This window comes from Protopterus annectens, chromosome 3.part0 (genome assembly GCF_019279795.1).
Source record: "Protopterus annectens isolate FY-2018-M chromosome 3.part0, PAN1.0, whole genome shotgun sequence".
In the NCBI taxonomy this organism is placed as follows: domain Eukaryota; kingdom Metazoa; phylum Chordata; order Ceratodontiformes; family Protopteridae; genus Protopterus; species Protopterus annectens.
This window is the reverse complement of record NC_056731.1, coordinates 776457282-776480703: the sequence shown is the minus strand read 5'-3', so window position 1 is coordinate 776480703 and position 23422 is coordinate 776457282. Positions and strand designations below refer to the sequence as shown.

The following is a 23422-nucleotide window of genomic DNA, read 5'->3' as shown; positions in this document are numbered from 1 at the left end:
TGTTCCTACAGGTATCCGATCACACTCCACCAGGGCCACAGCTACCTCTACAGCCTTCCTCAGAGGAGTTCCTACCAAAGATATTTTGGAGGCAGCCACTTGGAGTTCTGTACATACCTTCACAAAACACTACCACCTGCCTTTATATTCCAGAACAAGAGCAGGCTTTGCCACTGCTGTTTTGCAGAGCATTCTGGCTCAACCCAGTTCCTCCTAGTACCTACCACCCTGTGCGTAGCTTTGGGACTCTACCCATCTGTGATTACTGTAGCTGTATGCACGATGAACATAGTACAGTTTTGTACCTACCATAAATGTAGATGTTCGAGTGCTAATACAGCTGCAGTACAGGTTTCCCTCCCTCCTTCCCCACTTGGTAAAGGCATGGGGCCTAACAACCTCTTAATACAACCTGACTGGGTTATCCTGCTATGGTTTATTTGCTTGCAACCACTGATTTTGGATTATATTGCATTGCTTGTATATACATATAAGCATAATTTATGTATTGCCTTCCTTCTGGGGGCACCTGACATCTGGGGCAAGAAAGACTGAAGAACATGGCGTCGGCTGTGTCTTATATACTCTGGCCTCACTGACGTCAGAAGAGAAAGCGACGACAACCGACGCTGGACCAAGACTTTGGAATTCGGCCGACCGAGGGACCGCCTGACGGCAGAGAACCCATCTGTGATTACTGCAGCTGTATTAGCACTCGAACATCTACATTTATGGTAGGTACAAAACTGTACTTTTCGTGGACAGTCCAAAATGAAGGCCATATTGCATGACTGCTGGAACAACTTGCTATGAACATACTTGTATTCTTTGCTTGCGGTTTGCATTATTGAATTCAGCTCATCACTGTAACTTGCTTCAGAGTGCTTTTTGTAGACATGTAACCTCTTTTCATTTGTTGTCAGGCTTTATTTTATTCACCTGTTGCTGTGTACCCTCTTCAGTGTATGGTAGCATTTAATGAAAGCAGCTTTTAAATGCTTAGATGTAACATGCAAGGGAAGAAATTAGTTTCATTTATACTTCTGTCATTGTCTGCTATAATAAAGCTGGCTTTCCCCCCTTAGGGAGGCATCAATGCAGCACTGGGGAACATGGAACAAGATGACTGGCGATGGCACTTCTATGATACTGTAAAAGGCTCTGATTGGTTAGGTGACCAGGATGCAATCCATTACATGACAGAGCAGGCCCCTGCTTCTGTGATTGAGGTAAGTTGTAAGGCTTTATAATGTATTTAAAGGTTCAAGTGATGTAAAGGGGGGCTACTGTTTTCTGCCTTATGCATGTGAAACCAACCATTAGTAGCACCCATGAAAGTCTGCATATTGCTTGTTCAGATGTAGAAGACCTTGTGACTTACTGATGCAGCTTTGTTACAATGGATAGTAACAATGTTTCTCATGCACTTAGCATGGATATTTGTATTTGACTGAGAAGTCATAAGAGTCGTATTAAGCTTTCGTATACCAGGACATACAGTCAGATATTTCAAGCACTGGCAGTAATGTTCTTCTGGCCTGTCGGTTTACCAAAACAGTTGTTTCCATAATAAGAGTCCAGTCTGATCTTAAAAATATCTAAACCAGTGCTTGCTTTATTGTAATTTGGTATTCATGCATCAGCTACTGTCTCAGAGAACCAGTTAGTAACTTGATTAAATGATGCAGTGAAGTACATGGGTGTGCAGTGAATTGTGCCATTTCCTGATTTGGAAGGAGAATAGAATCTTTCATGCTCCTGGTGAAGATGATGCTGAGTATGGAATAGTATTAAATCAGAGGGAAGCTGATGCTGAATATTGATTTTTGTACATGTTGGAAAAGGAGTATAATGGGATATCATTTAAAATGGTCTGTCTGGTACAAAAGAAGAAATGTAAATGTTAGTCATACATAAATAAGTATTTACCTTGTATGCCTTTAGTCAGGAACGGCACTTCAGGATGTGCAAACAGAAATTTTATTCTTAGAGCGGTGGGAGTTGGTCTTCATAATTCTTGATGAAGCATTTTCACTTTACATACAAAAACTGTAATTTTATACATTTTCTTATCAAACTGTTCATGCAAATTTCATGACGTTATAATGACTGTGTCCTATAGAAAACTTTGCAAATGTCCTCATCCCTCGTGATTTTCGCCTTAGACTTCACGTGAACACCTTCCTGTACATGATTCACCTGCTTCCAAGGGGTCTTGTTTCTGACCTTGTATGTTTCAAACGTACCCTAGCAACAACGTACTCCTAGCCTGGAGTAGTCAGGCTAATAAATTCCTTTTTGTAATAACTACATGCCTCACTTCATGCAACATGTACTATTCTCTCTTATTATATACTAAAAGAATGCAGTTTAAAATGAACAGTAATACTGTGGCTTATGAAGCTGTATTTTTCCCAGCCCTGCATACAAATTATATTTGCTTTTTAACAATCATATTATAGCATCATTAATAAACTGAAATGAATATACATTTTAATAAGCTGGTATTGTCCCATAACAGTTTTCTCCCTCTGACACTTTCAGTGTCATACCATATATTTTTATTTTTTTTAACTTGATAAAATATGCCTCAGCGTCATAGTAGTCATCATTTTTTTTGTCAAAATAGAGCTGTCATTGATTTGTGCATGCAGTGGCATTTCATGTGCAGGTGAGGTTAAACATCTTGTAATAACTGCCTTTAGAATAGAAAATACCAAAATGATCACAAATGTAATAAAAAGTACAATGACAATACCCTGGATTATGCTAATTCCCAGGTTACCAAAAATACTGCCCTTTGTTCCATGAAGTTTGACAGTTTTTCCTGTTTATCTTGATAGTCACTAATATATGAACAGCAACGACTCTTTATTGAGGGCACATAACACCCCCCCCCCCTTTTGCAGCAAGCATTATATCAAGTGGCATTGGATTTTGTAACAACCCAGTTTGCATTTCAGTCATTTTTTGATTTGCCATCCTGATGGGATGTGAAGTTTTGTTGACCACCTCCTGTAGAATTTCTGCAAGTATGGTGATTTCAAACATTGTCCTTTGCACTCCATACCCAGGATTAAAAATTGAAAATCCTTGCTCAGTCCAGTGGATTGCTTGCTTATTTCTCAGTCTACCTGCTGGTGGGTGTTCGAAATGTTGACTAGCAGGAGTAATATAGCCTACAAAACAACATCCAGACAAGTATATAGGCAACCAGGGGTAAGCACAAATATCACAGATGTAGTAACGGTCACTTATGTCCATGCCACACCCCCAGTCATAGCTTTTTAAGTGCAAAGAGTCCAACACACTTTCATGCCTGGTGTCATTACATTTGCTTTTTCCCACTGGTACAGTCCCATTTCTGGCATAACATGTGTCTCCATGATGTGCGGTTGCAAGTTGAAGAAACACAACCTTTGAAAAATCAGTTACATTACACCAGGTTAAGCTGATGTCATTAAGGTCCTTTTCAAATGACACCTGTGATGCAGGGATAGGAATAATAGGAATCCCTGCCTTAGAATAAGGAGGTACATGCAAACATGTTCAGCAGTTTGTTTTGTTTAGATTTTTGGCATGTTGTCAAAGGACCAGCAAGAAACTTTTCTCTCGACCAGGGAACAGCAGCAGAAACAAAGCATAAGTACCTGCTGTCACCAGATTCATCATGGACTGCTACTGAAGTTGACCTTCTCACTGGGCAGATGATTTATCTGTCACACCTCAATCTCTCTCTGTTGGCTGCGATGATTCGTCTGGGATCCCCACACGACGGGTCTTGCAGTGTGACGAATGGATCCACGTTGGTAGTCCTGCACAGCAAACAGTCATTAGCAGGACCTGAAAAGGCCCCTTCCACCTCGGACTGAGGCAGTTTTTCCTCTGGAAATTTTTTTTATGTAGACCCAATCAGCCGGTTGTAGTTGATGACAGGGTTGGTCAGGAGGCTTTGGTAATGCTGCTTTTACTGTTTGATGATATTGCTGCAAAATTTTGAGGAGTTACCTACAATAACAAATCACAGCATCATCTGACAAAGTTAAATCGGCATTTCCCACTGGAGGGGTAGCTGGAAGGGCCATGGGTCTCCCCATTAATATTTTATACGGACTCAACTTCCTGGTGGCATTTAGTGAGGCCCTCATACTCATTAATGCTAAAGGAAGGGCTTCGGGCCACTTGGTTTTAGCACAAATCTTTGAAATTTTATTTTTAAGGTTCCTGTTCACCCTTTCCACTAATCCAGATGACAGTGGATGGTTGGGGCAGTGAAGACTCAACTTAGTATTAAAAACTTTACATAGTCCCTTAAGCAATTGATTATTAAAATGTGTTCTCTGGTTGCTATTAATAAAACATGGTATACCAAATCTCGGTCTGTAGTCATACAAAAACTTTTTGACAACAGTGACTGCATCTGCTTTCCGACATGGGTAAGCTTTCACCCATGCAGAGAACATGGAGACCATAACCAAGATAAATTGAAAATGATTTGTCTTAGGCATCTGGATGAAGTCCAGTTGTATGTTAACAAAAGGTCCCCAAGGTGGAGGTAAACTTGCAGCCTTTACTGCTGGCATGTTTACTTACATTATATTGTAAACGTACACTAAATTGAAGTATCAACGAGGAGAGACGTGAGAGGCATACCAACTTCGGGTAATTTGATTAAATAAAGCTGACTTACCTGTATGGGCCAGTAGATGATATGCCCTTACCAGGTAGGGTATCAAAGAGGCAGATGCCATCAGTCAGCCGTCCAGATGTTGCCATATAGGTTCACAGGTTCATAGGTTGGTACTAGGCTCAGAGGGTTTTCTACATCCATCCATGAGCCACCTCAGAACTTCTCCCTGTGATGCTTCAGTTTGAAAGGCTGACAACTTTTTAAAATCAAACGCATCATTACTGTTGGAGTTCATCATAGTTGCATGCACAGATCTTACAACAATCTTCTACTGCTTGTTTAGCACCTTGATCTGCCAAATTATTGCCCTTGTGGTGGTGCTGCGGTAGTGTTGTCGCCTCACAGTAAGACGCTGTCCGGTTCGATTCTCAGCTAGAGTGTCTTCTGCGTGGAGACATGCGTGAATGGGCGTACCTTCGTTGAAGGTTGTGCGTCAGGGCTGGTAACTCGGCACATAAAAATCAACTACCAATCATTAGCGGACCGGAGTTCCACTGTGGCAACCCCTAACTGGGAAAAGCCAAAAGAAACAACAAGTTACAATGTCTATTCCCTTTTGATGGGTGCAACATTTGATTACAGACAGCTTTTTAGGTAACAAAAGTGCATCTAACAATGATTTTATGTACCCTGAATTTGTAATTTGACTTCCTGAAGAGGTTAACCCCCCCCCCCTCTCTCTCCAAAGTTGCCCAAAGTCATGTACCACCCCGAAAGCATAACAGCAGTCTGTAAAAATATTGGCCACCTTGTGTTTGGCTAACTCACAGGCTTTTTGCAAAGCCACTAGCTCAGCTACTTGAGCAGAGTGAACACCCTCTAATCTTTGTTGAAACAATATTGTTTCTTTGGTGCAACCTGCTATTCCCGAGATCAACTTTCCTGATTGATGTCTTCAACAGGAACCATCCACAAACAGATGCATGTCAGCATTGGGTATAGGAGTGTCCTTTAAGTCCTCCCTAGGAGAAAGCAAATAGTTACACACACACAATCGTGCTCTTTACCATCGTCAGCAGTGGGCAACAGAGATCCAGGCTTTAGAACAGGACAGCAGATCAGAGAAATAGATGGATCAGAAAGAAGTGTAAGTTCATATCTAGTTAGACATGCAGTCAAGAAGGGATACGTTTTATTTTAAGTAATAAAGATGATTCAGAGTGACGGATAGCTACTGTAAGATCCTACTCTGAGATATTAAATTAAATGACCAAGCTAACATACCTGAGGTAAACATAACTGTAATTTTATTGTTGACACTGTGTCCTTTTTTTGCAAGGATAGTGAGAAAATGCAAGGTATTTCCTGCAAGGATACCAAGGTATTCCTGGTTACCACATCCTCAGAAGTGACCGTTTAAACAAAAAAGGTGGTGGCTCAGCCATAATTTACTCTAATCATCTCTCTCTAATACCCCTTCAAATTCCTACCCCTAATTTCACAAACTGCAAAATCACAGCTAGCCTTCTCTGATTAAACAAACACAAGAATATCTGCTTCATATCCTTGTACATCTCCCCTGGCAACAATATCTCCACCCTTGAAGATATTCTATACTGGTCCTCAACTCAAATAAAATATGAAACATATATTCTAGGCAATGTCAATATCGACTGGAATAAAATCAACTCACCATCACCCTCACTTTCCATTAACCTTCTAAACTTCACCCAAGTAATCTCCTCAATTACTCACCCTAACAAAAACTACCCCCATGGTCCATCTTAGACTGGAATCTAGTCTCCCATCCAAACAAAATCACTCTCAGTGGCACTATCCCTGACACCTTCAGTGACCCATCTCCCTGCCTTCATCCATCGATCAAACAGCTCCACCCAACACCAACACCTCTACATTCAAACTCGTAACCTCAGTAACTTTAACCCCTTAATTTTCTCTAACCTCTTCAAACAAATCAACTGGCAACCTCTAAATATCCTCCCACAATGCTGTTGAACACTTCAATTCCATCTTCCTAGATACTCTCAACTCCCTAGCCCCTCTAAGAAATAAGCGAATCAAAACTAACTCTGCACCATGGTTGACCAAAGAAACTAAACAAATCATGTGTCAGAGACAAGTCCTGGAAGCTCTACCAGAAAAATAAACTATCCTCTACCTTACTTCTATACACCCAACTCCACAACCAATAAAGAAACTCATTACCAAAGACAAAAAAAACTACTATATTAAACTTCAGTCCAATAACAATAAAAACCCTAAACAATTTTGGAAATCAGTCAATTCCCTTCTTCATCCCGGATCTCAATGCAACCCCTGCCCCAACCCTAATCTATCCGACAATGAACTTAGCTCCCACTTCAATACCTTCTTCACTGAATTCATAGCTAAACTAACCGTAACATTTCCTAATAACAACCCACCTAACTCCCTTTCCTGTCCACCCAACAACCCAAACAATAATCCCCTCAATTTCCATCTCAAACCTGTATCCACATCTTTTATAAAAAAGCTTCTCTCTAAGCTAAAGCCAGGTTCTAACGCCCCTGACAACATTCCCCCTTCCTTCCTCAAACATGCAGCTGAAGGTATCGCCCTTCCAATTAGTATTCTGATTAATAGATCCTTAACTGAGTCATACGTACCCAAACTTTGGCGTTCAGCCTACAATCCTACCTCTTCACAAAGGAGGCAAAAGCACCTCTATTTCTAACTTCTGCCCTATCGCCCTACTCTCTCCAATATCTAAAATTCTAGAAAAATGCGTCCACCACCAATTCTTACCCTATCTCATTCAAAATCACCTCCTTACACCCACACAGCATGGCTTCCGTCCCGACCACAGTAAGATAACTGCACTACTACCCTCTTAGAAACTATCAATCAAGCTCAAGACTCTGGACTCATTGTATCCACAATATTGCTAGACCTTTCAAAAGCTTTTGACACCATCTCCCACACACACACACACACACACCTTCATCATCTGGCTAATCTCAAACTCTCCCCAAACACTCTTTCCTGGTTCTCCAGTTACCTATCTGACAGATCTCAAGCAGTCAAATGGAAGAACTCATTCTCTTCCTTTTTGCCTACATCTACTGGCGTTCCTCAGGGATCCATCCTTGGACTCATGCTTTTCAACATCTTCATAAACAACCTTCACATCTTTATCCCTGACACCACAGTCATCCAATACGCAGATGACTCTACCTTGGTCTGCTCTGCCCCAAACCTTCCTGAACTCCAGACCAAAACCCAATTAGCCTTTACCACCACAGAGAACTGGATGCACCAAAACCACCTTTCTCTCAACTCCAATAAATCCAAAATACTAATTTTTCTCCCCTCCAAAGTTTCCTCTGTGGACAAAAACACTTTCAATGTTCTCAGCCAAACTAACACTGCCATTGAAGTGGTCCCCTCTGCAAAACTCCTTGGCATCACCATAGCCGAACACCTCAAATTTGATCTTCACATACAACATAACATAAAGAAAACCCACCAAAAGCTTAGGTATGCTATATAGGAACAATCACTTCCTTTCAAACTCCACTAGGCATACACTGGCAACATCCTTCCTCCTACCTTCCCTTCTATACGGAGCCCCTCTCCTAACCAACTTGTCTGCTACCAACACCTCTAAGCTCGAAGCTTGCTATAATAAGATCTCTAAATTTGCCACCAAATCTAAAACATCGTCACCACTGCCACAGCCTTCGTTCTCTGAACTGGCTAGAACTCCCTAATCACCTAGACTATCTACAACTAACCACCGCTCACAAACTAATATTCTCCCCTAATAAATGCCCAGCCTTAAAGGACATACTTCCTCCATACATCCCTAACAGATCACTGAGATCTGAAAACCAAAACCTAATCTCCATTAGTAAACCGAAACGACCAGCTGGCTAGCTTTTACTCTCCTTCTCACTAGGTAAAAAATGGAACTCTCTGCCTACTTCACTTAGGACCATACCCAACACTGAATCCTTCAAAACTCAACTTTTTCTTCACCTATCCTCCAAATGGAAATGCTCCTGCTTTCACCCCACTTAAATTCCATAGCGACTCTTAACTAAGTACTCCTACTCCACTATACTCTCATACTTATTCTAATTTCTCAAAATAACTACAACTAACAGACTTTAGGTGACTGTAAGCATATAAATATTGATTCAAAAAAAAAAAAAATCTGCCATCAAGTTCTCTGCAACTCTCAAATGTATTAACTCTACTTGTTTTTACAAACTATATTGTATGTATTTTTACTTTGTAATCTTTATTTGCATTCTGTAACCTATATTGTATTATACTGTTCTTGGAGCTTTTATTCTGTAACCTATATTGTATTATACTGATCTTGGAGCTTTTCTCCCCGGGCCTCCACTGAAAATGGGCACTTCTTGGCCCAGTGGACTTCCCCGGTAATCAAACTGAAATAAATAAATAGTCAGAAGATGCAAGGAATTCTGTTAACATTGCTGAAAGGAATTTGGTGCCATCAGTAAATCATTTACATATTGTACTAAGACAGACCCACCCGGAAATGCCACATTCTCCAAATCTTTTGCAGAATTTGAGAAAATAATGAAGAAGATTTAGTAAATCCTTGTGGCAACAGTGTCTAGGTATATTGCTGTCCCTGATAAGTAAAAGCAAACAAAAAACTGACTGTCAGTGTGAATTGGTATAGAAAAGAATGCTGAACATATATCTATCACAGAAAAGTAATTAGCTGGAGGTGGTATGGAACTCGGTATTGTTGCTGGATTTGGAACTACAGGACAAGTAGGTAGTACTGCATTACTTATAGCCCTTAAGTCTTGTACAAAGTATCCTTTCCTGGCTTTTTCACTTAGCTAGCATTTATTATTCCTTGATGTATTAGAGACAGGTTTGATTCCCTGCGCTGCTTCTGACTTTAGTGGATATTGTGGAACTCTGGGGAGAGGTTTTGATGGATTTAATTTTATTTTTACTGGTTTTATAGATTTTAATATACTGAATTCATTAGCATGTTTAACCCATAAATTAGCAGGTAACCTGCTGCAGCAGTTTTTAGTAGTCTGTATGCCATCAAAAAGGCTCCTCCCCGCTTTTGCTAAGAATTGTAATACTTCCCCCACTGATTCTGCTGGAACATCTAGCTACACCCCCTCTGGTGTACAGCAAACAGTACCACCCAGCTCACAGAGAAGATTCACTGGCGCAGTTGTACTCAAAGAAAAATTTGAATGCCTTTCTTGTCAATTAGACCTAAAGAAAAGAGTATAGGTTTTAAAACTGGATATGTAACACTAGCATTTGTTACACCAACTGGCTTTACTTTGTTCCTATACTGGTATTTAACTGTCTGAAGTAACTTTTGTTACAGACTTAGTGTTTTTAGATCCACCAAGAATAGAATTGGCTTTGCATTTATTTCTACTTTTAACATAGTGTCCTTTTTGATTCCGTGGCAGCAAATGGGATTAAGATTTATTTTTGTTTTATTACCCTGCCATAGTCAGTACGGTGATTTGCAGCACTTAATAAGGACATTAAGTCTTTTTCCTGCTAGTCTATAAGCACTTGCTTCATTTGATTTTGTACATGGTTTGCAAACCCTTCACAAAGGCAGCTGCAATAGCTGGTTTAGCTTGTTTATTTGGATCTGGTATTTCTGAATGTTTAGCAAACACTGCTTTAAGATGACTCATAATCTGCAGAGGCTTTCTCTTTATTTTGCCTACATGGCTGACACACTTCTGTAGTTTACCAGTGCTATCCTTTTATTTATCGGTGCATTTCCTGTGGGAATAACATTTATATTAGCTTTTTCAAGTAACTGTGTTCTTATTTTATTGGAGTAACTTTCCGAAGCATCTGGTTTAAATCTGTTTTTTTTTTCCTCAGTTCCTCCTTAAACCTTTATGGATGTTTTTTTTTCTCTTCTTTCAGTTAGAAAACATTTAGACATACTATGCAAATCACCATTAGCCCTCCCCCTGTTTTTTAAGGTGCCAAAAAAATCTTCTGCAGAGGCAATAGCCTCTTGTCCTACCCTATCATGTGAGCACTTGTGATGAGCCACAGGAGTGTCAAACACTAGTGCTCCTGTTGGAAAGGTAGAAGCTTGTTGAGAATGATAGGAAGAAGGAAGGGAAAAAAAAACTTTTTAACTGAAGATGCTGTTCTAAAGATGAGAGCTAACAGCAGAACTAAGTTTAGATGTAACAGTACCATGCTGACCTTGTGCTCAAAAAAATGCAAAGGTCTGAGAAACAGCAGAATCTTGTACAGGAGCCACCTGTACCAGTATGGGGGTGGGGTGCATTAGTTACTGGAGGATTATTATCCTCTTTAACGTTTCTGCTTTTTGACCATTTTTAATTTGTTTCAAACCTGCTAAGACAGGATAAAGGGATCCCTTTTTAGTGGTCTGTACTGCCTTTTTAACCTCTCTTACTTGAAGCCGCGGTGGTACAGCTGTAGCGTTGTTGCCTTACAGCAAGAGATTCTCCTGTTTGATTCACGACTGGAGTGCCTTCTGTGTGGAGCCTGCATGTCCTCCCCGCGGTCGAGTGGCCTCCGAAAGACATGCATGAATGAGCGTGCCTTTGCTGAAGGCTGGGTGTCGGGCTGACAACTCGGCACCATAAAAAAATCTACTGCCAATCATTAGCGGACTCCAGTTCCACTGTGGCGACCTCTAACCGGGAAAATCCGAAAAGACAAACAACAACAACTTGTTGAAACAATTTCTTATTAACATCCTGCAACCCTCTTAATGCTGACTCCTTTTCCCTTTAAAGTGCTTTACAGTACCAAGAATAAAATGCTGTCATTTGTTCCCAGGGTTGCCAGATTTCCGACTGGCCGGGTAGGGACCAAAAATAATAAAAAAAAGTCTTTAAACACGGAGTTACTTCTGTTTAATACGGAACATCAGGCAGTTCCGCATTAAACACAAGTAGCTCTGTGTTTACCGATTTTTGATTGGCCCGTATGCCGGTATACAAGCCAATCAAAAAACTCGCAGAACTGAGCTGTATTTAATGCGGAACTGCCTGATGTTCTGCATTAAACACAAGCAGCTCCGTGTTTAACGAGTTTTGATTGGCCGGTATACAGGCCAATCAAAAAAAAGTAAAAGTGGAGGGCTGTTTCGCCAGGATTTAAACCGGCAGTGCAGGACTCTGGATCGGATTGCGGATCCTGGGACTTTCCCGCTCAAATAGGGATGTCTGGCAACCCTGTTTGTTCCCCACTTACTTTGCTTTTTTTTTTTTCCAAAATGCCTTTCAATGTCAGCAATTTAATCCTATCATAAATTCCATTTTAATGGAAATACCCCACCAGCACAATTCTTAGTAAGCTGAAACCAGTCATACAGATATTTACAACTTTCCTTCCAATAATTAAAATACATAAAATGTGCAGGTGTTCCCTTTTCACAGATTTGATCTTGCTTGCTTATCTTTGCTCCCCATTTTTCTTATTTTATAAATCACTAATAATAAAAATGTTAGGCTTACCTTACAACTCCTGGATTCTGGTGGTTCCAAAGACAGAAAATGACTGTAGTAATCCACACAACATACAGGGAGGGAAAGGTAGGAAGTCTGTCACTGTGCAGCAACAGAGTGGTGGTTTTGATCAGCCTTTTTCCACAGCACCCCCTTGCTTTTGTCCCTGCGGTAGCTCAAAAGTTACAGCTCCAGCATTGCGGTCTGGGTAACAGGGCGGATAGGTACTGTGTCCAGAACTGACAACTCTTTTGGACCCTCTGAGGGTACTTTCATGCAATCACACTAAGTCCCAGCATGCTTTTGGGCTCATGAATTTATTTTAACAACACATACCTCTACGTCCTATCATGCGGTAGGCTCATGAATTTGTTTTAACAGTATATAGTCTATGTCCCAATCATGCTATGGCCTCATGAACTTGTTGTATAGTCTACGTCCCAGTTATGCAGACTTTATAGTCTACGTCCCAGTCATGCGGTGGGCTCATGACCTTGTTTTAACTTTACAGTCTACGTCCCAATCATGCAGTGGGCTCATAACCTTGTTTTAACTTTATTTTTAGCTTTTAACTTTTTCTTTTCTTTCTCTCATACATTCATACATTGACAGAATAAAAACATCTCTCATACTTCTTACCTTTCGATCCTGAGGGTACCTCCCTCGACACAAGGCACCTCCTTGTGTTAATTTGTCTTTTACTGTATGTGCACATACATTTACTATACTCATTTACTGTGGGGTCCTCCCACTGTTACTTGTATATATTACAACCACTCAGTCAAACAAAAACACAGTCATGCACTTATACTACAAACACAGTTATGCACTTACACTTGCTAAAATTGTCTAAAAAAAAAAAAAAGGAGGAAAAAAACACAAACCAACCCTTTTCCCCTTACAAAACAATTTCCCTGCCAAGGCTAGTATGTTTGCACACCCTGAATAGCTGCACATCTGATCTCTGACTATTCCATACAAAGCAGTGTGAAATTCACAGAAAATTTGTGATGGGCCCTATTCCAGAACTGCCCTGCAGCAATACCAAAGTTCAGATCCAGAGAATGGCACCAAATTGTCCTAAATAAATAACATTAAGAATTTACCATATATGCCTTTAGTCAGGAACAACACTTCAGGATATGCAAATAGAAATTTTATTCTTACAGCGCTGGGAGTTAGTCTTTATAATTCTTGATGAAGCATTCTCACTTTACATACAAAAACTGTAATTTTATACATTTTCTTATCAAACTGTTCATGCAATTTCATGACATTATAATGACTGTGTCCTATAGAAAACTTTGCAGAAGTCCTCATCCCTCATGATTTCTGCCTCAGACTTCACGTGAACACCTTCCTATACATGATTCACCTGCTTCCAAGCGGCCTTATTTCTGACCTTGGATGTTTCAAACCTACCCTAGCAACAATGCACTCCTAGCCTGGAGGAGTCAGGCTAACAAATTCCTTTTTGTAATAACTACATGCCTCACTTTATACAACACTTACTATTCTCTCTTATTACATACTAAAAGAATGCAGTTTAAAATGAACAGTAACAATGTGACTTATGAAGCTGTATTTTTCATAGCCCTGCATACAAATGATATTTGCTTTTTAACAATCATATTATAGCATTATTAATAAACTGAAATTAATATACATTTTAATAAGCTGGTCTTGTCCCATAACATTGTGTTCAGGTCTAGAAGAGTTGTTGAAGCCTGTATGCTACCACCATTTGCTTGATCCTATGTATGTGAAGAAACTGAAGGCTGTGAACAATGTTAAGAGTTTTATCTCACAGTTTCCTTTACAAGGTTGTATCAGATGTGTGTGTGTGTGTGTGTGTGTGTGTGTGTGTGTGTGTGTGTGTGCGTGCGTCAGAGTATGAGGAAGTTGCACTAGATTTGTCTAGTATGTGTTCTTGAGATAGACTGAACAGGGGTAAGTAGGAAAGTTGCTGGAGGTTCCTTCCTGCTCCACTAGTCATCGATTATGTGAACCCTGAGGACTGGAAGTTTTGTGGAAAGATTTATTTTCCCAACATCAGGGAGATCAGACACCATGGAAGTATTTTGCAGATGAGTACACTAGAGAGTTTGTGGAATTCGTTGACTTAGTGCAGTTGATTATGGGTGGCATGTTTGTGTCAAAAGGTAAAGAGCTGCAGCAGTTTTTACTATGCACTGTCTTATTTCTATGAATGGTATTAACGGGAGTTATCCATGTGTGTACAGTTCATTTTATTTTTTTTAGTAGAGCTTTCCATTTATTTTAAACTCCTTTATTGAATTATCTTTTCCAACATGGGTAACATTGCATTTATATAAAACAAAACAATTCATATTAACATGTTCACAATTGCAAGTATTGTAAATCACATATATGCTGTACAATATAATCACACTTTGCTCGAGTGTTACAAAGCTGGAGATATTCAAGTAAAAAACCCCAGGTGGTCCCAGACTTTGTTACTCCCACACTCAAGATCATTCACATTTAGCTCCAGCTTGTTTGTTCATATGTTGGGTATTGGAAAATAAGTTTTTCTTTGCAAAATATTTCTCTCATTGCCAGGTACTGTAGACATGTCACTGAACAATTGTGCTGCCCAATTAACATCCCCTAGAAGAAGCATGTGTGTGTTTTGATCTGCTTAGGTATGTTTATCTTCAGAGTCTTGAAGATTAGAACATCTAATATTCCTGACAGCTGTGATGATTTTACCCATTAAACCTAATCAGGTGTAAACAGTTTCAATATGGTGCTAATAGTGTGTCCACGGGCACTTGTAGCATCTGTCCTATGGAGTTGAATGCCAGAGAATGAGAAAGAAAGGACCATGATGGAGGACGAACTTTGACTTTTAGTGAAGACTGCACTGTGACAACTATTGTCTCTATGCTGTCTCTCTAAAGTCCTAGCTGGGTGACATCATTAGCAGTTTAGTGGGTTAATGTTGTATCCCATATAAAACATTTTAATGAATTCAGGGAAATTGTGAATGATGTTTTTTTAGTTAAACTTTTTTTTTTAGATATGGTATGTTCCATTCCACATCTGTAAACACTTAATCTTGCTTGGCTGTGACCATTACTTCTTTCCAGATAAGTTTTCTGGCTACTTAAATGAACATTTAATACTTGAATGAGAACATGGTGCTTAATATCAACTTTGTGTTTTCTAGCTTGAAAATTATGGCATGCCTTTTAGCAGAACAGAAGATGGAAAAATTTACCAGCGAGCCTTTGGAGGCCAAAGTCTTCAGTTTGGGAAAGGAGGCCAGGCTCACAGATGCTGTTGTGTGGCTGACAGGACAGGCCACTCTTTACTGCATACACTGTATGGCAGGGTAGGTTGTTTTCTGGGATGTTTCATGGCTTCTTCTGATTCTTAAGTGTAAAATATGCATACTTCTGAAATTGATCATGTTGCACAGATTTAAAGAACTACTGTAGTTTGAATGCTTCAACTAATTGTAGGCAAGTTTTCACTGTTTTTTCAGGTCTCACTTCTTGCATTTTAATGCTGTCTAGATGTTTGTGTTAGTTTATATGTATGCACAGGCATCACCTTATTTTGCCCCAGGGAGGGGCTTTAACATGGACATCACGTTCACTATCCTAATCATACATTTTGCTACTTCCAGGTTTATTTCAAGGCTTGGCTGGACTGATTTTCCACACTTCCAGTCACCATCAGTGAGTAATTAGTCACTGAAAAAGATTAGAATGTAGACTGTGGGCAAGCGTGAAAATGAAATTTCAGTAACAGCACTTTCTTGAGTAAAGTAAATTTTACTATGTCAGACAGTTAGCAGGAATTTGACAGATGAATTGCTACCCATGTAAGACTATAGAGAATCAGTCCATTTACCATCTTGTGGACTGCAAATAAAAGATTACATAAGTAACAGAATTAGAGGTATAAGTGTAGTTTGGAAAAAGTATTTATACACTCACTGTAGTGTTTTACCCAAGCACAGATTAGTTTACAGTTAAATTGGGGGGGGGGGCTACCTGATCCCCAGTGAAAGCATCCTATTGTTGACTCTCTCTTTTCCTCTGTTAGAACCATGTTTGTATGTAATCTTAATTAAAAATACTCCTCATCGTAGAGTTTTACTTATGCAGGTGAAGCTGACTACATGCTTAATTTTATTTAATGTATAAAATTTATTAATGAAAATGTCATTCTGAAGAAGTCTTGATATTAAAGAAGACAAAAGTGGTAAATAATACAAGAGTTGCTGGTGCTTTCCTTTTAATTCTTTTTGAATGCTTTTGTGTCACGAAGTTCGTTCTTAGTGAAATTTATCTTTGGTTTTAGTGCTTTTTTTACCATGTGTGTGTGTGTGTGTGTATGCATGCATGTATGTGTGTGTGTGTGTGTGTGTGTCTGTATGAGTGTATGTATGTATGTATATGTGTGTGTATATATATATATATATATATATATATATATATATATATATATATATATATATATATATGGGTCCATGTTAGATGGACGAAAGCTCAGGTAAATGAAGACCTCATCACTGAGATGACTTGGCCGACAGGACAAATCCCCGAGAACGGTAAGTCAATGTATTACGGAACAGAATACATTTCCGTTTCCATAATACACTTGAAAACCACATGAAAACATGTATAGCAGGCGGGAAAGCCCCCCCCCCTCACTTAAGTATACCAACTCCAAGATCACACTACAGTGAGGGAATGGGACTAACTCCCAGTCCGCACTACTTACCGTTGTCGGGGATTCGTCCTGCTGGCAAAGTCGCCTCTGTGATGTGGTCTTCGTTTACATCAGCTTTCGTCCATCTGACATGGACCCATATATATATATATATATATATATATATATATATATATATATATATATATATATATATATATAATACACACACAGTGTGTGTAGTCTGTGTGTGTGTCTATATATGCACATATAAACAAGCTTCCTGTCTGTGTGCATGCGTGTGAATATATAGACAGTCCTTTATCATCTGCAACACTTCCCTTACTCCTATAAGCCCCCTATATTTGGCATCTATTTCTCAGTGGTCCAGGCAAAGACAAAAGGCCTGTGGCTGACCAAGTTTGTGGACGACTGTAAATTGGGTGCTGTTATTGACTCCCCAAATGATGTTAACATATTGCAAGAGGGTCTTGCAGCAACTAATAACTGGTGCCAAAGTCATTGTCTCAAGCTAAATGCAAAAAAAAGTATCATTGTACCATTCAACAAAAACATGACCCCTACTGTTTGCCACATCAATGGCACCCCCATAAACACACACAACCTGTGGTGAGAGACCTGGGCACTCATGTTAACCTCACATTCGACCATCTTGTAGTAGCAGTGGTCAGAAAATCATTTTACTTGGTTCATCTCATAAGTAAAGGGATTGCATCTAGAAAAAAAGGAGGTTATTGCCTCTCTATACCCCTCCCTCAGTAGACCAATAATTGAGTATAATGCCCTATTTGGGATGTACCACTCCAAACATCTGCACCAACTGAAAAGGCCACTGAAATATCTCACAAAGAAAATCCATGGCCTCCAACACCTGACCTATGCAGGCAGGCTCAGATGACTATCCCTCTACTCTGTATCATACAGATTGCTCAGGGGTGATCTGTGTCTCTCCTACAAGGCAGTCTCGGACCCTGCCCTACTAGAGGTGCTCCATATCTGTATGTCTAACTGCCTATGCATGACCCGCTCAAAAGCCCTTAGTCTAATATGCAACATCAACAAAACCTGCTGGAGAGACAGGTTTGTCTCCAAGAGGCTTCCCCGTCTGTGGAATAGACTTCCCATACACATCAAACAGAGTACCTCGCTGACCCTCTTCAAGCGCAACCTTGATGAGTGGATGGGAAACCACAAATTTGTCCCAGGGGGTTCTACCCGTGCCCCTCATTGACAGGGGCGACAGGTGCTGACTAAGGTTTCTTCATGGGTATAAACTCTTGGCTGGGCTTGTAAGGGCTCCAGGGCCATTAGTCTACTAACCCCATATGATACTGAGACCTTAAGGGGTCATCATATTCTCTGAAGCTAAGACACTTTCCCTTTCAGCAACCAGCTGCAACCTGATGTTAATCATTTTATTGTTATTTTTCTTTTGCATAATTTTCTCTATGGCTTTCAACAGTTGGCAGTAGCTTGGTAATTTTTTAATGGTCTGAATCAAATTTTCAACCGTCAGGTCATTCTGTGCATGCATAGGCAGAGGCCATGTATTTGGGTGTCTGAGAAGCTGCAAGTCTGAGGAAAAAGAGGAATGACTAACCTTTTTTTTTTTCTTTTTCCCTGTATCAGGCGAGTAGGTAAGAGGTCTTTGGTTGGCTCCAGGGATTTAATAAGTAAAGCATTTGCTTATAGAGGTTTAGGGCTTTTTACAGGAATGTGTTACTTGGATGAGCTATTACCATACTGGGTGTGTTGCATGCTTAATCCTTGGTGATAGCTGGGGTTTACATTCCACCAAATGTTAGAGTCATAAAAAATGCTAGTTCTCGGTTTAAAAAAAAAAGTGATGCATCTTTTTCAGTGGCCTAAATGCATAACAAGTGTCTTTTCATCCAAAAATGGTAAATTACTTTTCCATAGTTCCTTGTTATAAACTATGGCAGAGTCATGCAGCAGCTGACCTGATGCTTGATTTTACACAGCAATACTGAAATCGCTCTTTGAGCTCAGATTATGCAGCAACAGTGTTGTAGTTAATTAGGTGTGTGGGTATCACAGTGAGCATCCATTGTCCGTCTGTGTTTAAGTGGTGAGTTTACCTGAACCTTTTCCAGTTTTTGTAAATATTCCACTTTTACATCTCTTGTTAACGGGAGAGTTGTTAGTTTTGTTACTTTCATGGCTGAGCACTTCTGTCTGTTAGTGTCTGAGTATGTTCACAGACAGTAGCCCTGATGGAACAGTATAAAATGCACTGATAGTCTTGCTTGACAACAAAAGGAACATTGTAATGTAAAAAGTAGTAAGAGGATCAGTTTGACATGTAATTTAAAATAAAATCAAATATATTACATGATATAACTGTATGGGGAACAAGGAAATAATGATGTTCTTCATTCCACATTGCTGCAGTCCTAACTATTGGGTAGTCCGCTGTCCAGTCGGCCCGAATACCAAAGTATATGGCTGACGTCGGTCAGGGCGCATTAGACTGACGTCAGTACGTCAGGGTACTAATGCGCATGACCGACGTCATATCCTCAGTCTTTTTTGCCGCATGGTCCGATGCAGAAGCAATTTTGCGAGTGCAGGTTGGCGTTCTGAAAGTTTCTGAAGTCAGAGTTTCAGACCGAATCAAAGTTGGCTAAGTACCCCGTTGGGGAATATTTTGGTTTTTTCTTGCCTCAGTATTTAACCGGATGTCAGAAAAAGTGAATAACTGTATTTCTTGTGGGAAACAGATACCTCATAGGGATTACCATACTTTGTGTATACCTTGTTTAGGGCCTGAGCACGACGTTGTTGGATGCCGCTCTTGTGCTAGATTTAACAAACGCACTATTAAGAGAAGGTTAGACTGTGCCAGGTTAGTTTTTGGGAAGCGTTGTAATTATAAAATGCCGTCGGATGCTCCGACCAAAAAGCGCAAGGACAAAGCAGCAAGGCCTAGAGTGGAAGAACCGACAGTCCCAGACGTCGGTTCTTTAGAAGGCCCAGTGGAGCCGGAGGTTCTGCCAGGAGTTTCTTTGGAGTCTCAGGGAGAGACTTTACTGTTACAGGATGTATCCTCTCAGGAAGTAGGCCAGGCTGAGGGGGCTTCTCAGGTGGCTGTTCTTCCCTCTCTTCCTAAGGTGGTTAGAGCCTCCCCTTCTGTTTCCAAGGCTTCTTTGAGAGGCAGGCCAAGTTTAGCTTCAGTGGGGGTTTCTCCTAGTGCTTCAGGGTCTTTGCCTAAGAAACATATGCTTAAAATGGCAGAGGATTTGATTACTATGATTAGAGGTTCTATGCACCCTCCTGATAAGAGGCCTAGGGTGGCACCTGAGTTTGAGAGTTTTGAGCATTGTTCGGGGCTTCTGAGTCTTGGTTGAAGACTTGCAGGAGTATCCTCCTTATTCTGATTCTGATGTGGATGATTCTACTCCTTCAGCTTCTCCTCCTGAGGATTTTTCATTTTCAGAGACTCTGCATTCCATGAGGGAGCATTTTAAATGGGAAGGTCAAGATTTCTCTTATTCCAGCAAGAGGCTTAGGGAATTCTTGTTTTACCCCAGCATAGGCCTTTAGCTATACCTCCTGTTCTGAATGTGGTGGAAGATGTTTTGCAGAGGCTTCCCTGAATCCTGATTCTTTGCCTCCTGCCCCAGTTAAACCGGATAGGTACTATAGGGTGCCTGAAGCTCATAAGTATCTTTTAAGAGTCCTAGGGCAGACCCGAAACTGTCTCTCAGGGGCCTAAAGGTGTTAAGGCCTCTGTTGTTAAAAATCCTGTTCCTCCTGATAAAGAGGCAAGGGCTTTGGATAGATGGGGAAAGAAAGTGTATACTTCTTCCACTTTAGCCATGAGGGCGTTGAATTGTCAGTTTCACATGTTAAAATATCAGAATTATCTCCTTTCACAATTGAAATCTAAGGTGGATGCTCTGGCAGAAGGTATTGAGTGTAAAGAGTTGCAGGATTTAGTTCATGTGTCTGAACAGGTGGGTAAACATTCCTTGCAGTGTGGTTTTGATGCTGTGCAGGCCTCCTCGAGGGTGGCTGCCACTGGTTCTGTTCTTCGAGGCACGCCTGGTTGAGAGATCAGAATTTAGCTGAGCATGTTAAAACAAGGATTTTGGATGCTCCTTTACAGTCTGATGTGTTGTTTGGTTCGCCTGTGGAAGCAGTTTTAAAGAAAATGGAGGACAAGGCTAAGTCTATGCAAACTGTTAAGGATTTTTTGCAGGTGCAGCCTCCGAAGTTTAGTAGAAATTGGCCTTCTAAGGGATGGACTTATCCTGCTTATGATTCCCAGTCTAGGGGTAGGTCTAGACGTGGTAGGGGCAGAGCTCAAGGTTCTTTTAGGCCTAGGACAGGGAGTTCCCCTGCTCAGACTTCTGGTGAGGGCAGGGGTCAGTCCTTTCGTAAGCAGACCCAATGACCTGCCTTTTCAGCTGCCAGTACATTCTCGCCTGGCAGCACCTTTGGGAGGAAGGCTGTCTCTTTTCAAAGAAAATTGGGATTTACTTACCCAAGACAGATGGGTTCTGGATATCATTCACCACGGTTACAGGTTTTATTTCCATACCTTGCCTCCTTTCAAAGGCATGCCAGACATTCCTCCTCTACAAAGAACAGAGGCTCACAAGCAAATTTCTCTGTTGCTCCAAATAGGGGCCATTCAGCCAGTTCCTGTGCCAGAAAGGGGCCTAGGATTTTATTCTCGCCTGTTCCTAGTACCGAAAAAGGGGAACACGTGGAGACCAATTTTGGATTTATCTATCCTCAACACTTATCTGGACATTCCCAAGTTCAAAATGTTGGCGTTACAACAGCTTTTACCTCTGCTGGGCAAAGATCACTGGATGGTAACTTTAGATCTCAAGGAAGCTTACCTTCATGTGCCTATAAGACTAAGTTGCAGGAAGTATCTGCATTTTCGAGCTGGAAATTCTCATTATCAGTTCTCTGCATTGCCCTTTGGCTTATCTACTGCCCAGAGTATTCACAAAGGTTCTGGCTCCAGTGATAGCTTACTTCAGGCTAAAAGGAATTCAAATCTATCCTTACTTGGACGACTGCCTGATTCTGGCTCAAGAAAAGGAAGACCTTCTACAGCATTTGGAATATGTCATAGCAGTGCTAAGATGCCTAGGGTATTCTGTGAAGCGAAATAAAGTCCAGTCTAGTACCCTCTCAAGACATGTGCTTTCTGGGTGTGAGACTGAATACAGCAGCCCAGATGGCCTTTTTAACCCCGGACAAACAAAAGAATCTTTCCAGTTAATTCCATCAACTATCTCTTCAGTCCGGGCTGACTGCAAGGACAGTCCTTCAAGCCTTAGGGTTCATGGCATCTTGTATTCTGGTGCTTCCCAATGCCAAACTGCATATGAGGAAGCTGCAATGGTATCTCAAAATGTATGGACACAGCACTGCCAGGATTTGGACACTGTCATTCAAATAATACCTTGCATTCAAAAGGAATTTTTGTGGTGGGCTCAGGAATGTCACCTAAACAAGGGACTCTCTGTGACCCGGCCAGAGGCGAGTCAGATTCTAACGACAGATGCCTCAGACATTGCTTGGGAGCTCATCTAAATGGAAAGTGGATACAAGACAAGTGGCCTGCCAGACTACAGCATCTACATATCAACATGAAAGAGATGTTAGCAGTCCAGTTTGCATTAATGGCTTTCAAGGAGTTACTTCTTCCAGGGCAGGTGTTGATTCTAACAGACAACACAACTGTCATGTGGTACATCAACAAACAAGGAGGAACACATTCTTACCCATTGTGCAGGCAAGCAATGATTTTATGGGAGACTGCGCTCAGCTTGCAACTAACTCTTCAGGCAAGGTTTCTGCCGGGAGCACAGAACTCCTTAGCAGATGTATTAAGCAGACAAATCATGGATCCCCACGAGTGGAAACTGCATCTTCATGTATTTCAAAAATTGACAGTGTCATGGGGAACTCCAGACATAGATCTGTTCGCTTCTCCACTAAACCACCAGCTGCCAAAGTTTTGCACAAAGAGGTTTCATCACACAGCTTGGAAAGTGGATGCTCTTTCTTTCAGTTGGAAAAATCTTCATGTGTATGCTTTTCCACCTCTGCCTCTTCTACCAAAGGTGCTTCTAAAGGTCAGACAAGACAAGCCAAGGATGATTTTAATAGCTCCAGATTGGCCTCGGCAGCACTGGTATCCATTACTGAGGAGTCTGGTAAGGAAGCCTCCATGGCCTTTACCCTTGATTCCACACCTGTTGTCTCAGAGGAACGGTCACCTGCTCAATGTCAAGCTTCACTCTCTTCATCTAACAGCCTGGCATATTCTGTTTTGAAAGACAGCAGGTCTCAACTTCCTCAACAAGTTTTAAATGTGATTATGGAAGCCAGAAGACCTAGTACAAGGAAAGTGTACGCAGGAAAATGGAAGAGATTTTTATTTTGGAGTGCAGCAAACAATTTGGAGATTTCTGAGCCTAATTTGAGTGTGGCTCTTCAATATCTTACTGAGTTATTGGACAAAGGTTTGTCTTTCTCTTCCATTAAGATTCATGCTGCAGCAATT

General features: G+C 40.7%; 1 protein-coding gene across 2 annotated transcripts in view; it reads left to right on the top strand.

Annotated features, from left to right (window-relative positions):
- Nucleotides 1-23422, top strand: part of SDHA (succinate dehydrogenase complex flavoprotein subunit A) — an 803000-nt gene that overhangs the window by 194224 nt on the left and 585354 nt on the right. For both annotated transcript variants that reach the window (XM_044065115.1, XM_044065116.1), the window contains exons 4-5: nucleotides 1086-1229; nucleotides 15356-15520. In XM_044065115.1, coding sequence (XP_043921050.1) covers nucleotides 1086-1229; nucleotides 15356-15520 — 309 coding nt within the window. The remainder of the gene's footprint in view (nucleotides 1-1085; nucleotides 1230-15355; nucleotides 15521-23422) is intronic.